This window comes from Gopherus evgoodei, chromosome 16 (assembly GCF_007399415.2).
Source record: "Gopherus evgoodei ecotype Sinaloan lineage chromosome 16, rGopEvg1_v1.p, whole genome shotgun sequence".
Classification (NCBI taxonomy): domain Eukaryota; kingdom Metazoa; phylum Chordata; order Testudines; family Testudinidae; genus Gopherus; species Gopherus evgoodei.
This window is the reverse complement of record NC_044337.1, coordinates 25,491,633-25,508,075: the sequence shown is the minus strand read 5'-3', so window position 1 is coordinate 25,508,075 and position 16,443 is coordinate 25,491,633. Positions and strand designations below refer to the sequence as shown.

Here is a 16,443-nt window from a genome sequence, read left to right as displayed (position 1 = left end):
CCTTCATCTGGCAGACGACATGGCAGAACTCTGAACCAAACTAGCTATCCTGCTGATAAATCTGAAGCTCCTAATTCTCCAACTTCTGCGCATAGGGAAGGGCAGCTCTGTGACACTAACTATCATCCTTATGCTAGGACCAATGTTGCAGAAAACCTTGACTTACCTGTTACTATGTCTACAAAAACAACAAGGAGTCCGGTGGCACCTTAAAGACTAACAGATTTATTTGGGCATAAACTTTTGAGGGTAAAAACCCTCACTTCCTCAGATGTATTTGAAGAAGTAAGGCTTTTACCCACAAAAGCTTATGCCCAAATAAATCTGTTAGTCTTTAAAGTGCCACCGGACTCCTTGTTGTTTTTGTGGATACAGACTAACATACCTACTCCCTGATACGTCCACAAAGCTGCCCTCAGCCAAGGAGGGAGCTACAAATTGATCTACAATGAACTACAGGACAAGTTACAGACAGCTGAAAGGTCGGAAACACACGAGATGGATGGGATGGACAAACGACTGCAGTGTGGAGTGAGTTTGAACTTCAAGTGAACCTGAGCAGAATGACCAGGCTGACTGCGCTAGCTTCCGTGATATGTTCATTGGTTGATGTCAGCACCATCAATCTAGCCTCTGTGAAGCTTGGCAGTAAAGGCTGGCTTTGCTTTCCTGCAGCAGAAAATAAGAACTAAAAGCCACTTTGGAACCCTAAAGGAAAGGAGCACCTTGTGGGAGTCACCCAGGCCTACACAGCTGATGCCAAATATTACAGGTCTTAAATCTTGTGCTCAGACCTACCCTTTTATAACCATATATGCCCATTCTTCCAACAACAGAGCTGGTTTCTAAGAGGCAGTCAGGAAAAAAGAGACTGGTCTGGAGAGTCAAAGCAGAGAACCTGAATTGGGTTCTACCCAGAATGCTATGGTGTTTTGCACTTATTTCCCCCCAGAAACATGGTACAGTGCTTTGAAACCAGAAATGGATCATTGGACAAGAAATATTTTACATATATACAAATACGAAATACACAAACCAACAGTACAAAACCTACTATTAGTCAACATTCTGTTAGACTAGAGAACTCAGGAAAGTCAAAAGCAGTGCAAAGCAGGTCTGAATAACCCAAACCCAGAGCTACCATACCAGTATTTGTTACTATGGCAATTGCATTTTAATAGGGTTAGACAACCTGTCTTTTACAATACAAAAAGTTGCACACTTTAACACTTACTTTTAAAAAATGCCATTTCGCTGCTGTAACGTAGTTTTGTTCCACAGCAGACTTGAAAAGCAGCACAGAGCTCAGATGAATGCTTCTAAAGAACTTATCACAGCAACAGACTTCACCAAGACATGCATTTGACTCAGGAGTGAGTCAGGGACACCACTTGTGAGCATGCTGAGGTCAGGGTTTAATGCATCAGACACTTGCCCAGTGGAACTATCTCAGCCTTGTCCAACAAGATCAGGCTTTAGCATTTCCCCCCCGAGTGCAGCAGTGTGCAGGGACGGAGTGCACAAATCTCTTTCCTTTTAGCAGCCAGCAGGGGCAAATGTTTGAAAACTGCCAAAGTAACTGGCAGGTTCCAATGCGCACTTTATGGGCAGGTGCCGTGGCAAAGCTTTTGGGTGGCTGGGAGAAGTCAGGATGGCATTGCAGAGGTCTGGCTGGCTTGCTCTCCATAGCCAGAGAGAGCTACACAACATTTGCCACAATCCTCTACTTTCAGGCAATGGACAAGCAGCCTTTGCGCCAGGGAGAGGCGCCACTGAGATCCCTGTGCTCTTCGAGCTACTCCACTTTGCCAGCGACTTGGGAGAGAGCCCTAAGTGGAACTGAGCGAGCGACCCTGGCTAAAATAACAAAAACCATTAAGGTCTCAGGTGTATCCTGGCCACGGGTGAGCTGTTGGGCAGTCTTGACTTGGAGAGGCAGATGAAGGGTTTACCATTACTCAGGGCTAGCTTGCTGATCTAAGGACTTGAAAGGGCTCCGGAACGCTGACCCTGCACAAACTAGAGAGCCCTGCTATACTGAGAGGGGCAACTGGGGCAGTTGATCTTGCTGCGCCTTAGTTCCCAGTCGAAGCTGGTGCATTCTGTGAGTTGTGGACTAAGTGGCTGTATTTTTAGCCTCTTTTCCCCAAACACTCTATCCTAGCAAGGCTCATTGCTGGGAATCTCTCCAGATCCCCACAAGCCGGGGCTCAAGGCTTGCAGCATTTCACTCCAGATCTGTATTGCAGTGAGCATGCTGCAGCAGGTGCTACAAAGCAGGAAGAACTGAGGAAGCTGTGTGTCAAGCTCTGACTAAGGGACTCCTGACCAGGAATTGCCCCAGCAGGGCTAAGGGGTGAGGGCGCCTGGCAGAAAGGGTTAACACAGTCCAAATCTCAGAAACAACATGTACAAAATGATTAGGGAAAGCGCAGGAAGGAAGGCAAGTCATTAGAGAAGTGTCCCTCTGCTGAGAAGGGTTCCAGTAACACTGCTCATCAGGGCTCGCCTGCCATCAGTAGTATCTGTGCGCACGCGCCGCATCTCCAGGGAGCCGGCCTTCCCTCGCTCCTCAGGACTGTGGCATCTGCTGACATCTAGTGGGGCTGGGGGGCAGCCGAGCAGCTGCACTTTGCTCTGTCCTGAAGCTGTAGTCATACTAGAGAGCAAAACAGAAAGAGAGAGTGACAACGCTGCGACGGAGTGGGCTAAAGCTAGCACTAGACACGGAGCTCTTGTCTCAGACCCACCCTTCCTGCCAGCCGGTGCAGGGTAAAATGGGACATGCCCTGCTCCCTGGTGTGGCACCCAGAGCTGTTTACACAGAGCGACGCATTGTACCTGGGTGAGCAATGTGCCTCTCGGCTCCATGCACGCCCCCAAGCCCCTCTGTGTTCTTGCACAGAGCTCTCCCCAGCTTGCCCACAGCCCTGCTCCCACCAGCACTGCCCAGTGCACTGGCCAGAGGAGGCCACTACAGGATGCAGCAAAGGGTCACACTTGCTGCCTCTTCCACTACAAACCGGCCCTTTCAGTCTGTAGCATTGCTATCTGCTGCCAGCTCAATATGCAGCACAACATTCATTGAGGGAAAGCAGGGGGGTGTCCCAAGCCCTGCTGATTCTTTCGCTTTTCCTCCAACAACTCAGTTTTGTTCCAAATGTAAGATTATAATCCAGACCTGTGTTAAGGAATAAATGGAAAAGCAATTCTCAGTTAGTGGGAACAAATGCACTTTAGCATTTCCAAGCACTGGTCCATAGCCAAGCTCCCAGAGTGATGCTGGTGTGGCCAGTGGAAGCAGCAGGAACACTATCAGTGGGGATGCAGGGAATTCCTTCCTCCAGATTAAGTAGCTCCTTTTGCTGAGATAAATTGGAATATAATATCTACCAAGTAAAGCAGCTGGGAGAAATATTTCTCCTCTCTGGGAGGGGGTACACAAACTTGCCCCAATTTAATTAAACTGGTTTAGTTAATTGGTGCAACCCCGCAAGTAGACGCTCTTACTTCACCCCGAGTGGGATTTATTTCAGTTTAGCTTAAACTGGTTCCTAATTGATTTAAAATAAACAGAAATAAACCAGGTTTAAGCGGTAACAAAACAGAGTGTCCATGTGGAAAATCAAACCTCACATGAAGCCAGCGCACCTCTGTGCAGGGGGGCCCGGAGAGCTTTGCCATTGATTTCCCCGAGAACAGGACCAACCCTGGCTGGGTGCGGCAGAACTCAGAGTACCCTGCACAAAATCGCTTTCTAACATCAGCTCCCGAGGCCTTTTCTGGGCAGTGATTCGCTCTGACACCCAGCGTGACTTTCAGCAGGATTCAGCCTAACCGGCTGGCTCGTGACCAAGGCATTTGTCTCCAGAGATGCCCTGCCTGCACAAACCAAAGGACACAGCGCTTCCCTGCCAGAAATCCATCTTCCAACAGCAATAACAGCAACAGCCCAGGGCTTTTCCTGAGGATTTATGGCTGGCTGGGATCCCTCAACGAACCTCTGGCCATCAGCTCCTCCCAGCCAGCGTTAATCCCCAGGAAATGCCCTGTGCCTGACCATTAGTGCTGTGAAGAGCTGTAAATGCAGGGTAACGCTGCCATCGTGTGGCAAATCGTGACTCATACACTTCCAATACCAATCAACTGAGCACGTGCTCTTTCATCGAGACCGAAATATTTTGCTCTTCTGCGGCATCTTTCAGCCCAGGATCGCCAGGTAACTGCAATTAGTTAAGTGGCGTAAGAATGATCTCGCCAGCTGGACACATGGGAAAAATGCAGCACACAGCAAATAAGTGATGTACCCTAGTGGCAGTTAGGACTAGAGTCCTGACTCCCCTTCCCTGGCCCTAGCTCTGGTCACTAGGGTCAGTCACACCCTCTTCTCCAAAGTAACCAAACAAGCAGATGCTGAAGAAGCCATTCCAGACCTCCTAGTTCAGAGCAAATGTCCTCTTTGCCCCAGGCACCTAGTTACACAGCTCAAGCAGTCCCTCTACTGCAGCCAAGGAGGAAATACGGAATCATTTAAACTGACCCATCACTATCACTGCTCAGTAAATAACCTCGACCCTGACTAGCAAGCGTGACTGCCACAGGTGAAGCACACAGCTAGGTCCCCAGCACACCAGCAAAAGCCATTCACCATAGCCAGTAACAGCCTGGGAGCAGAGCCAAGGGCAGTGACATGGACGATTGGGGTCTAACAATTAAAGCGGGTTTTCCCCGCTCACTAAAGCCTTCTCCCTGCTGTGACACTGGTGGGTGAGCTCAACTGAGAAAGCCCCCCCAGCCCCTTCCCTGCCCCAGGAAGCGCAGGGATAACAGTAACTGGAACCATCAAACTGCAGCTCAGTTCCTCACGCCTGGCTATGGGCTACGTTTCCAGTTGCATCGTGCCTTTTAAGCCCCCAGCTCACAACGACAGCATCGGGAGCCTGCATGAATGGTGACTCCCTGTTCCCTGAGACAGCTCCTCTGAATGACTCTGGGAGGGCTGCCCCAGCGGCACCCCCTTTGGGTCTATGGGCTGCTGGCCTCGCCGGCCCTCCCTCTGGCAAATGCAGATGTGGAACCAATGTGGGACACGCTGCCATGGTGGTGGGGCCTGGAATGTGATGGGCACAGCTCCTCAGGTGAATGAACCAACCGTGCCTCGTGACAGGCAGGATGTGCATCTGAGGGCAGGAGACTCAGCATGGTCCAACAGAGGGGCTAAACTTGGGAAAGGCCCTAAACCTTCATACCCACAAACCCCACTTCTCCCAGACGTCCGGCTGCCAGCAGCACTCAGCCAGTAACCCATGGCAGGTGGGGTGAGCCGAATGATTTAGGTTCTTTGGTCGCACACTGTCACCCAGTTTATGCTCACATGGGAATTTCCCCTCAGCCCAGGTATTTGCCAGGCACTGTCTGCAGCTAGTTCTTAGTCTGTATCTCGCGTGTGCGCAGCTCCTCCTCATGACAGGACAGAGCTCACACTGTTCAGACTGTTCCCAGCTTTCCAGTCTGAACCCACCAAAGGGACCGTCTCTCACTATGCGTCTGTACAGTCCCAAGCACACCTCGGCCCTGCCCATGCTGGTCCTATCATAAGAAAACCCAACCAGGCAGTGTAGGGCTGTTTCCACGGGCACACGAGCCAATCGACTCCTTCACTGGGATATCTGGAGGAAGCCAGCACCGATATGAAGCAAACTGAAATGTGTGTGGAAGCAGTTGTGCCTGGAAGCTCTGTGGAGATAGCTGCCCAGTTCTAACTACAGCCCTGCATCTACGTTGCTGTGGTGTCTGTGCAGTGAAGCCACTCGCATTTACACACCCAATGGGTCATCTGTGAACGTGGAGGTGGCAGGACGGCTCCATTCGGAAAAGCTCCTACGCACAGGTTTCGCTCTCGACTGGACTCGCTGGTTCTTCCTGACTGGGATCTATGGTTTGTCTATTCCACGGGCTCAGAGCTCAGCCGTGCTGCTTATTGCCGTGTTGGTGGGGGTGTTCCTGGGTTTGTACAGCTGGGCATGCCCAGCGCCGGGGGACCAGCCCAGCTCTACTGAACCCTCTGCATCAATCTCACGGGATGACTCCACACCCCTTCCTCTTGACCCTGACTCACAGGTCATAAAGGCAGATATGCAGCCTGCTCCTCTCGGCAGAGACCCCATTGACGAGGAGCACTCAGAACTGGGGCAACAGGCCACAAGTACCCCCCTCTCCAAGCCGCTGGGTGGGAGACCCCTCCTGGAGACCCTGGGGGCTGCTAAGGGGGCAAAGGGGCAAGGAGGATCCATAGGTACCCAGACTCATTTCTAGCTGTACTTGTTGGAGTGGCGGAGGTTCCTAGCATGGGGCAAGGGACGGAGCAGGCGGGGTTATGACTCCTTTCATCCAGAGCTACCAGCAGATGCACAGGGCCTGGTGCTAAAAGGACACTAGTCATGGCCCAAAAGGCAAGGGATACTCAAATCTCCTCCCCTGCTTGTCTGTGGCCTGCCCAATCTATGCACCAGTATGGGCCTGTGCTGCTGGAGAGGGGAGTTGTTAACATTCCCTTGGCAACGATGTCATCACCGGACCTGTCAACGAGCTAGCAGCTGGGCCAGCTCCTCCAGCCGAGGACCAACATGGGTGCAGAATGCCTATGCGCAGGAGCGCTGAAGCTCCTCACTGGGCTTTAGGGTTAGGCCAAGCCCAGGGGCCCTGCGGGTTGGAGCCTGGGATATATGGGCCCACACGCTGGGCAGGGACCCCCCCAATCAGTGAGTTCTGTTAATACCTGAAAGCATGCAGCATGCACAGAGCTCGGGAGCACCCCGTGGCTCCACTGGCCTAGGACTGGTGCTGAAGGGGTCTGAGCGCAAACAGCCATTCCCATGCTAAACCCACCTCTGAAGGCAGAACAGAACCATAGCACTGGGAGGGAGCTCGAGAGGTCGTCTAGTCCAGTCCCCTGCACTCATGGCCGGACTAAGTATTATCTAGACCATCTCTGACAGGCGTTTGTCTAACCTGCTCTTAAAAATCTCCAATGCCAGAGATTCCACAACCTCCCTAGGCAATTTATTCCAGTGCATAACCACCCTGACAGGTAGGAAGTTTTCCTAATGTCAAGCATAAACCTCCCTTTCTGCAATTCAAGCCCATTGCTTCTTTTCCTATCCTCAGAGGTTAAGAAAAACAATTTTTCTCTCTCCTCCTTGTAACAACCTTTTGTGAACTTAAAAACTGTTATCATGTCCCCTCTCAGTCTCCTCTTCTCCAGATTAAACAAACCCAATTTTTTCATTCTTTCCTCATAGGTCATGTTTTCTAGACCTTTAATCATTTTTGTTGCTCTTCTTTGGACTTTCTCAATTTGTCCACATCTTTCCTGAAATACACAATACTCCAGCTGAGGCCTAATCAGTGCGGAGAAGGGCGGAAGAATTACTTCTCATGTCTTGCTTACGGCACTCCTGCTGATAGATCCCAGAATGATGTTACCTTTTTTTGCAACAGTGTTACAATATTGCTCATATTTAGCTTGTGGTCCACTATGACCCACCCATATACCTTTCCACAGCACTCCTTCCTAGGCAGCCATTTCCCATTTTGTATGTGTGTAACTGATTGTTCCTTCCTAAGTGGAGTACTTTGCATTTGTCCCTATTGAATTTCATCCTATTTACTTCAGACCATTTCTCCAGTTTGTCCAGATCATTTTGAATGTTAATCCTATCCTCCAAAGCACTTGCAACCCCTCCCAGCTTGGTATTGTCTGCAAACTTTATAAGTGTACTCTCTATGCCATTATCTAAATCATTGATGATGATACTGAACAGAACTGGACCCAGAACTGATCCCTGTGAGACCCCACTCGTTATGCCCTTCCAGTATGACTGTGAACCACTAATAACTACTCTCGGGGAATGGTTTTCCAACCAGATATGCACCCACCTAATTGTGGCTCCAGCTAGGTTGCATTTCCCTAGTTTGTTTATGAGAAGGTCATGTGGGACAGTATCAGAAGCCTACTAAAGTCAAGATATACCACATTTACCGCTTCCCCCCTATCCACGAGGCTTGTTACCCTGTCAAAAAAAGCTCTCAGGTTGGTTTGACAAATCCATGCTGACTGTTACTTATCACCTTAGGAGTCCGGGAAACAGGGTGATCTAGTGGGCATTATCTTCTAAGTGTATGCAAATTGATTGCTTAATTATTTGCTACATTATCTTTCCAGGTACTAAAGCTGACTGGTCTGTAATTCCCCGCACTGTCCTTATTCCCCTTTTTACAGATGGGCACTATATTAGCCCTTTTCTAGCCCTCTGGAATCTCTCCCATGCCTTTTCATGGAAGGCAGACCTGGCCCCACATTTCCTCGGCCTCCCCAAACAGGGCCGGGGCAGATTTACTAATCTGTGTGCTTGCCAGGGGAGAAGCTGGATTTGCCCTGGGACATTGTGGACAGGCCAGTGTTATTCTGTACTCTAGAAACCCAATGTCTGGGTCCTGTCTGCTTCTCCTGACATGCCACATGCCCTGGCTGAGTGTCTGAGAGGCCGGTTAAGGAAAACCTCTGCTGATAACATCATGCTGCTTACCTCTGACAAAGGCGCTTCCATCAGGGGATCTCGTACCACTGAACATATGAGGGCAGTGTCATTATCCCCATTTTACAGACAGGAAACTGAGCACAGAAAGGGGACGTGACTGGCCCAGGCCAGGAACAAAGGCAGGACTAGAACTCAGGTCCCTGCACTCCCAGTCCAGTGCTCTGCCCACTAGATCACCCTGTTTCCCGGACTCCTAAGGCCACACAGATGAAAACACATTTTTGCCACTATCATATCTGGAGTCTGATTCTGTACACTGAGCTATTTTCATCTGGACTGTAGGCTCTTCTAGGCAGGGGCTCTTCTTCTGGGTAGCACCTGGTGTCCTTTAGATAAAGAAATAACAATTATGTAGGCTTCAGGTAGGGATGGTCTCTTTTCTACGCTTGTATTGTATCCAGCACAGTGGAGCTCCAGTTCCAACAGGAATTTTGGGTGCACCATATTATAAATATTTCCTACTGATCAGAGAAGTGGCAAGCAGTTATTTTCTAGCCACAATAAAATGTTACATCACTAGATGGTGCTACAAGACCACAAATTACTTTGTGACAAAACCTGCTATTCTTTAAAGTTAACCTTTACAAAAGGCAGCTGAAAAACAGAAAAGTGAATACATGTGATACAGGGCTAAGGGAATTTGCTGCCTAGGCAACTGAGAAATGGGTACTTAGATGCCAAAAATATAAGGAACTCCTGCCTTATTCACCTTATAAAGAAAATGATCTATGGCATACAGCTCCCATGTTCAAATGGAATCTGTACAAGGGAGGATGTGTCAAGAAGTCGTCTTCTCCACGAAAGCTTTTTAATTGGCAAACATGTCTTCATTAATTTTACCTCAATGTCGTGATGTCACAGCCAGCACTATCAGCCCCAAGCTAAATAAGCAATAAGCCTCATTTTTCAACACACAAACACATAAAGATGTCAGCTCAAACTGTTTACTAATTAACACTTAAAAAGACACAAATTAGATATGCGTGGCTAAGAGCAATTATAATCAAGACGAATTTCTCTAGTCATTTGGGAACAGAAAAAAATGCCTAATTGCTGGAACCAATGTTTTAAAAACTGAAATCATGCCAGTTAGCAAATATGTTCATTTAAAGAACATTTCATGTGACTACACTCTGGAGAATTGACTACAAACAGGAGAACAAGGAAAAATATTTCTGTATAAAATTAAGATTTTAAACTCTTGTAGATTTACAACTTCTTCATTAAAATGTTTGCAAAGAGCAGCCTATGAAAACCTGTAGCAATTAAGTGGTTAAATGAACTGCCTTCCTTGTCAATTTGAAGAGAATGATTAATATTTGATGTTCACTTTGCTAATTAGACTCTCACTAGACTTTTAGCTAAACGCCAAGTTAAAACTGAGTGGTGCATTCTGTCGAATGCTTGCACTGAAAAGAGTTGGGAGGCCAATGGTCATGCTTTATTGTTAACTATGTTACAGCATGGAGGTTTAAGGCAATATTGAACTGTCTGATTAATTGTTCTTGGCAGTCTGTGGAGTTCTGGGCATGAATGAGGCTGAGGGCCCTCTTCACTGGCCGTATGTGTCACTCTCCCCTCTACAGAAGATAGTTTAACTTGTTGAGACCATCACCTTCTGGGGATTCGTTACCAATGCATTATGACACAGTTCTCGCTATCCAGGGGCACATGCAGTGCATGACAAACAACCACAAAATCCCTTCCTGGAGCTGAAGGTGGGAACAGCAGAATCTTTTCTGGATGTATAAATGTCCCCCCTCCCTCCCAAGAAGTGAACTGTGCTCTAGTGACTAGGACACTCTCCTGGATGTCAGGAGATTTGGATCCACTCCTGGCTTTGCCACTGACCTGCTGGCTGACCTTGGACAAGTTGCTTCTCCTCTCTTTGACAAGCGACTCTCTTACCTTTTAATTTGTCTTCTCTATTTAGAGTGTAAACTCCTTCTGGCAGGGACTGTCTCCACAATGCCCAGCACAACAGCACCCTCATCCAGATGGGAGTCTCTAAGTGCTCCTGCAACTACAACATTTCCCCGAAAGAGCTGAAAGTTTGATTTGTTCATGTAAAGGAGAAGGCTGTTATCACAGCCTGGAGAATGGCTGGTACAGTTGGCATATTCCACTATATAAAATGAATAATCATTTCTGGAATTCTTTGGGAATATTTCTGTGTGGCATGCAGCTCCAGGGAAAATGCTCTTACTGCGGTTGGAAAACCAGCAGGTTTGCTGTAATGGAGCTATTGCTTGCAAGGGAAATAAAGCGACACAGAAATTCACAATATTTATATGCACATCTCTCTGTATGCAGACAAGATGCTTCATCAAGGAATATGGCCTGCATAATTAAACTTTTCATTACTCTGAAACACATGCGGCCTGTGATGGGAGAAGGGGGTGTTGGGAAGGATGACTCCCTTTCATTGCAGCACAAAATGAGAGTGACTCTCACGTTCCCTCACATAACCTGGCTGGGGGGTGGCATGCTGAAAAGGCTTTGTAATCTGTGACTCTTTGGAACAGTGCTTCCATGTCTGGAGGGCTCTCCCCCATCCAAGATCTTGCACATGGTGCTGGGCTTCAAACCTTGATGCTGAAATCTAACATCTTCTTAATCTCCCATGCTAGCAGGATGGACAAAACCTACCAACTAAAACACTGTTGCTACTGATCTTAGCAACAGATGCTAACAATTCAGGCTCACGTTGGGTGGGGCAGCAGCACCTGGCACTAGTCAGGCTTTGCATGGACCAAGCTGTCCTTCCTTAAGTGATGCACAATTAGACGCTGCTCTGCTTTTCACCCAGAGTAAAGTTCATCTCTGTGCACCAGGAATATCCCATGAATGCCCTCAAACAGGGAAACTGCTCTATACCTCACTCTGCCATTTCTCAGTAAGAAAGGGAAAATAAAAGTATTAACCTATTATCTTATATGTTATCTGCATGCAAGTGCTCCAGAGGAGCAGACGACTGAGATGGTACAGAACAGCAAGGCTCTAGGATTTGAGCAGGCTTGTCACTGATACACATTTCCATGGGGGAGATGACGCATGGGATACTCTGAGATATTCCACAACCAGATCGCCTGGCTCTAAACCCTGCTGTATGTCAGAGCAAGGAATTATTCACAATCTGGATACACCTTAAACCTGAATACATTGTTCCTGAAGATTTGCTAGCTTATAAATAGAGTCTTCCTTATTATGGAAATAAACATGAGAATTCCCAACTTCCCATAAAAATACTTGAGTAATAAACCATTGCGTTTTATTGTAAAGTCACCTATAATCTGCATGTGACACTCCTTCCATTTTTATGACATACTATAAATCAAAGATAAACGGAGTAGTCAGCTGTGTTTCTGTGTTGGCTATGATAGGTTCAGAAATTTTGCTGTGCCACATTGATTCACTTTGCCTTCATTCCAGCCAGGAACCTGTTAGCTGATAACACAAAAAGGGAATCCCAAAGGAACATGGTTCCACCAGCTCCATCTTTAAGACAAATATTCCTCTCAAAGGGAAGCTGCCTCTGACTGACTGCTTACTATCCTGCAGTACGGCGCATGCACACACTAAAACACTGCCTTAGGAAAACAGCAATTACACAAAGCTAGAGGTGGCCAATACTCTGGTTTGATCCTCTCTCTCTTTTGGAAGGTTCACATTCTCTAAAATCTCAGCCTATTTGTTCCTGGTGACAAGTTACGTTCACCATCAAACTGAAAAATTATGAAGCAGTTTACCTGGCACTGCTTAATTGAGTTCAATTGCTTCCTGAAATGGAAGAGGCAACCTCACAAACAGTGCCCTGTTTGGGGAAACATGTAGTTTGTTAATAAGCGAGAAAGAAAGGTTAAACAAAAGAGACATCTGGAATTAAATGGAGGGTGCAGATTTTGCTGTTAGATTCAACGCTTAAAGCGTCTTCTGGTGCAAATCAAAAAAGGCATTTGTAATTTTGAGCTTACTGTTTGGCTTAACTTAATGTTGACTTTATCCACCAGCAGTGACCTGGCAAAGCAAGCTAAATTCTTTCCATAAGGGAGGGAACCTTACCGCTATGTGAGCACAGATTTGGCTGTGCCTGTGCTCAGAGTCCCATAGGGCCACTTACCTCCTTTTCGATTTCTGCCAGGGATTTGATTGTGATGCCCAAGAGATCAACTTGCTGCATCTACAAAAAAACCCCAAAGACCCCAGAAACATGCTATTTAGTTTTTAGAATAATTCACCAGATACATTCTCTGTCACTGGAGAGTCAGAGGCACCAGCTATAAAAATCGATGTAACCTTTTTCCCCAATACACCACACCGACACAGAGGCAGGCGGACCATGGGCAGTGATTGCAATGCTTGCTTATAACTAACCAGGAATATTTGCCATTCTTGACAGGGTCATTTAAAACTGGTAAATCCTTCGCTGTCTTCCTGACATAGAACAACTGCTATTGTACCACAGTGTGTAACACACCCTGGATTTTAGATGGCAGTGGGGCCATAAGCAGGAGAGGCATTAGCTGTGGAAAAGCCTGACCACACTGACCATCTGGTGGCAATGGTGTCACAGGAATTTAAGGAAGGATTAGCCTGGCCTAATGCGTCTCTGCATTTCTCCTAGCAGCAGGGGGATTCCAGTTCTCTGGGAACGTGAGTGGAAGGGATGAACAACGCACAAACGATCCTTTTCAGACAGCAATGGCTGCAAAACCATCACATTTTATCTGGAGTTTCTATAATCACAAAACAAAAAAGATGTAACAGCAAATGCAGGACGTGAAGAACAATTCACAGAAGGCAGTTCCGTGTTTTCAGTAATAGTTTCTTGTACATTGATTTTTCAAGAGACATTGCTTGAGATAGTGGCTGGATTAGGGGAATGGTAATGGAATGTAGAGCTATTTCGCTCTAGAATACAGTCTTAAATGAATACCAGGCAAGCAGTACTCCAAAGTCTTTAAACGGCACTTATTTGGGACTCTCTGTGGAATCCATTCCCACAAAACACACCACCACAACAGGAACTAACCAGCATCCCCTGCTGCCCATCACAGCAGATACACCCTGAACTGAGCAGGACAAGAGTCCTCTCCCTTCAGAAACAGACACAGATCTGAGTTCAGAAACCTCAGTGCAGGGTAGTGTGAGAAGCTTACATTGTCACTGCCTGTGCCGAATCAGCAGGGCTGTCAATGCAAATCCTAAATTCATCACCAGCACTACGTTCACTTCAAAATTCAGTTGGCAGTATTCTGTACATGGAAACACAATCTCGCTTTGCTGCTGCACTTGATACACTTTGGCATATATAATCTCTCAAACCAGAGGGAAACATGAATACTAAAAACATTTTTCTAGCCACGTTTCTATTGCCTGGACCCCAGCGGAGGTCCAGTATTGTATCATTAGGACAATAACAACCTCTTTAAACTTTCTAGACTGAAATTGGTAAACAGGACAGCACAGCCTCTCTCCACAGAAACTGGAATCCTGCCAGGGTAGCCATGGAACCAAGCTACCTTGGGTCAGCTAAAGTTACTTGCACTCCACGTGCAAAATCACAAGCATTTTTCAAGATTAAGCAGCTCCCAGAAAGATGTAAGTGATGTGTATTGTGTTTCATTAGAATAGGGAACCGCCCAGGACTCTCAGCTGTAAGTGCAGTCCCAGAGCAACACTTTGATGACACTGTGACCAGCACATCAGGTACTGGGAAAGTCGGGCTGCAAGGTCTAACGAAGATGCAGACTGGGAACGATTTTACTTTGGCTCAGCAGCAACAGGCCAGACCCGCAATGGAATGTCCAGGGCTCCCACCAAAGAACTGAAAACCCCTTATTTTTAAACACAAATTACAGTACTGTGCTGGTTCAATCAAGTATTCCTGGGCGATGGCAGCCCTGCCATCTTTGCTACTGGGGAGGGCTTGAAGGTGCCTTACCAGCCTTATACCACAGTTGTGCAAGGTCTCACCACAGCTTGGCACCACTCTCTGCGGAGTTATGAAGAGCAGGGATGAAAAGAACCCTGCAATATCTCTAACTCTCAGTGAGTGTCTGCAGTAGTCACAGTGTCATTAGACTTGTACTCAACTTCTGGAATCCGAAAGAACAGGGCCACCCCTAGGCAGGGAAGGGACAACAGATTTAACTTAGACTTGGAATAACAGGTATTTGCTTTTTTTTTTTTCAACATATACAGACAGTCTCAATGCAGCCAGGAATTTACTCATGATCACCTCAATCTTGGCAGCGATCAAGGGTCCAGCTAATAGAGGAATTTACTTTTAGAAATGATCTGGTGAATCAATCTAAACAGCCAGCCACATGTCAAACAAAAGTGTTCTTAGGTGCATCTACAGTCACTGGTGAAATTCACCCTCGTACAGGCAGCCAGCACCAGGACTATGCACCAGTTATGTTCCACAAGTTTAACTAGTGCTTATGCCTTGTGAGTGCCCTCCACATGACGGTGAGCTTTACCCTAGAGAATGATGACAGTAACTTACCCCTTCAGGAGCGCAGGCAAACTTATCTGAGATCATAAAAGGCACTCCATCCATGGCTGAAAAATACAGATGAACAGAGAGTTGAAATCTTACATCAATATTCTGATGTTCAATAACTTACTGAGTTTCCAGAAACATACCATGTATGAATCGCATCGACATTTGGCAATAACATACCAGGGTAAAAAATCAATCAGGGCAGACCAGTCTGTTGACTCTCCCAATTGTCCTGCCAGTTCAAAGCACAGGAGGGCAGTGAGGTATATCCATGATAACATCCAGTCTCATTCTGGCCATTGGCACAATTTCATACACTGTGTTCTATGAAATTGCTCCCAACTTGGTTGGACTCTCAAGAGGGGCAGCGTCTGGAGCCCAAACCAAATGCAGATGGCTTAAAAGGACAGACTTTCACTTGCCACCTACTGTGTAGTAACAGTTTGCATATAAACTGCTACATAAAAAAAGAGCCCTCGGAATGTAGCACTTTTTCTTAGTGAGAGAAAAATCAAATGTTTGATTCAGAGGACAAGATGGGTTTTGCCCCTGAGAACATAAGGCGCTAAGCATCCCACAGGCAGACTTACAGGGGGAGGTTTGGAAAAGAGACTTAGAAACTTGTTTGCAATCCTTTAAAAAAAAATCCTGACACTAGAGATGAAACGGAGCCTCCCAAACCATCAGGAGAAATGACCTTCCCTTGCCAGTCCACTGCTGATGAAAACACTGGACAGGAAAAAAACAAATGCAAATATAATGCACTAAACACACAGTCCACTGGAAGTGGATGCCAATGAAATCAGAGTATCCGAGACACCTGGAGTGGGGTAGCAGCCTTGAGTCACATTGCCCTGGCTCTCTTGGTTTGCAGCATGACCTTAGGAACAGGCAGTGGGTTTTGCATATGCTTTGAGTCATTTCCTCTTTTAAACCAGGATAAGGATCTTTGTTGTACTGTCACTGCCTTTGCAACCCTCAAAGAAAGTCTGAAAGGCACTGTAGCCCAGGTGAGCTAGATTATTTCTGGAACCTGCATCTCTCAGTAATTCCCATAAAATTCTGAAAAAGGCACGTTTCGAAGCCAGCACACTGAGCCTCGAATAGGCTTTACAATTTATCCACGCTGGTTATTTGCTTTGATCCTTTCAGCATCTTTGCATTTCAGCTCTGAGAAAAAGATGACGTGACCATGTGCTCAAAACAAGTTTAATGCTTGCAGTGGCCTCTGCCTTAACCCCAAACAGTTTTCTTCTGGAAAGCACTGGACCCAAGGCAGTGTTTCTTGGGCTCTGATTTGAAATGGCCAGGATTCTTGCAACTCTTTGGTTTGTG

The 16,443-nt window shown here is 46.9% G+C and overlaps 1 protein-coding gene across 5 annotated transcripts in view; it reads right to left on the bottom strand.

Annotated features, from left to right (window-relative positions):
* Positions 1–307: 307 nt before the first annotated feature.
* Positions 308–16,443, bottom strand: part of MVB12B (multivesicular body subunit 12B) — a 100,743-nt gene continuing 84,607 nt past the window's right edge. For all 5 annotated transcript variants that reach the window (XM_030535657.1, XM_030535659.1, XM_030535656.1 and 2 more), the window contains 3 exons: positions 15,112–15,167; positions 12,721–12,780; positions 308–2,659 (listed from right to left, as the gene is read on the bottom strand). In XM_030535657.1, the coding sequence (XP_030391517.1) occupies positions 2,573–2,659; positions 12,721–12,780; positions 15,112–15,167 (203 nt within the window). In that variant the 3' untranslated portion in view covers positions 308–2,572. The remainder of the gene's footprint in view (positions 2,660–12,720; positions 12,781–15,111; positions 15,168–16,443) is intronic.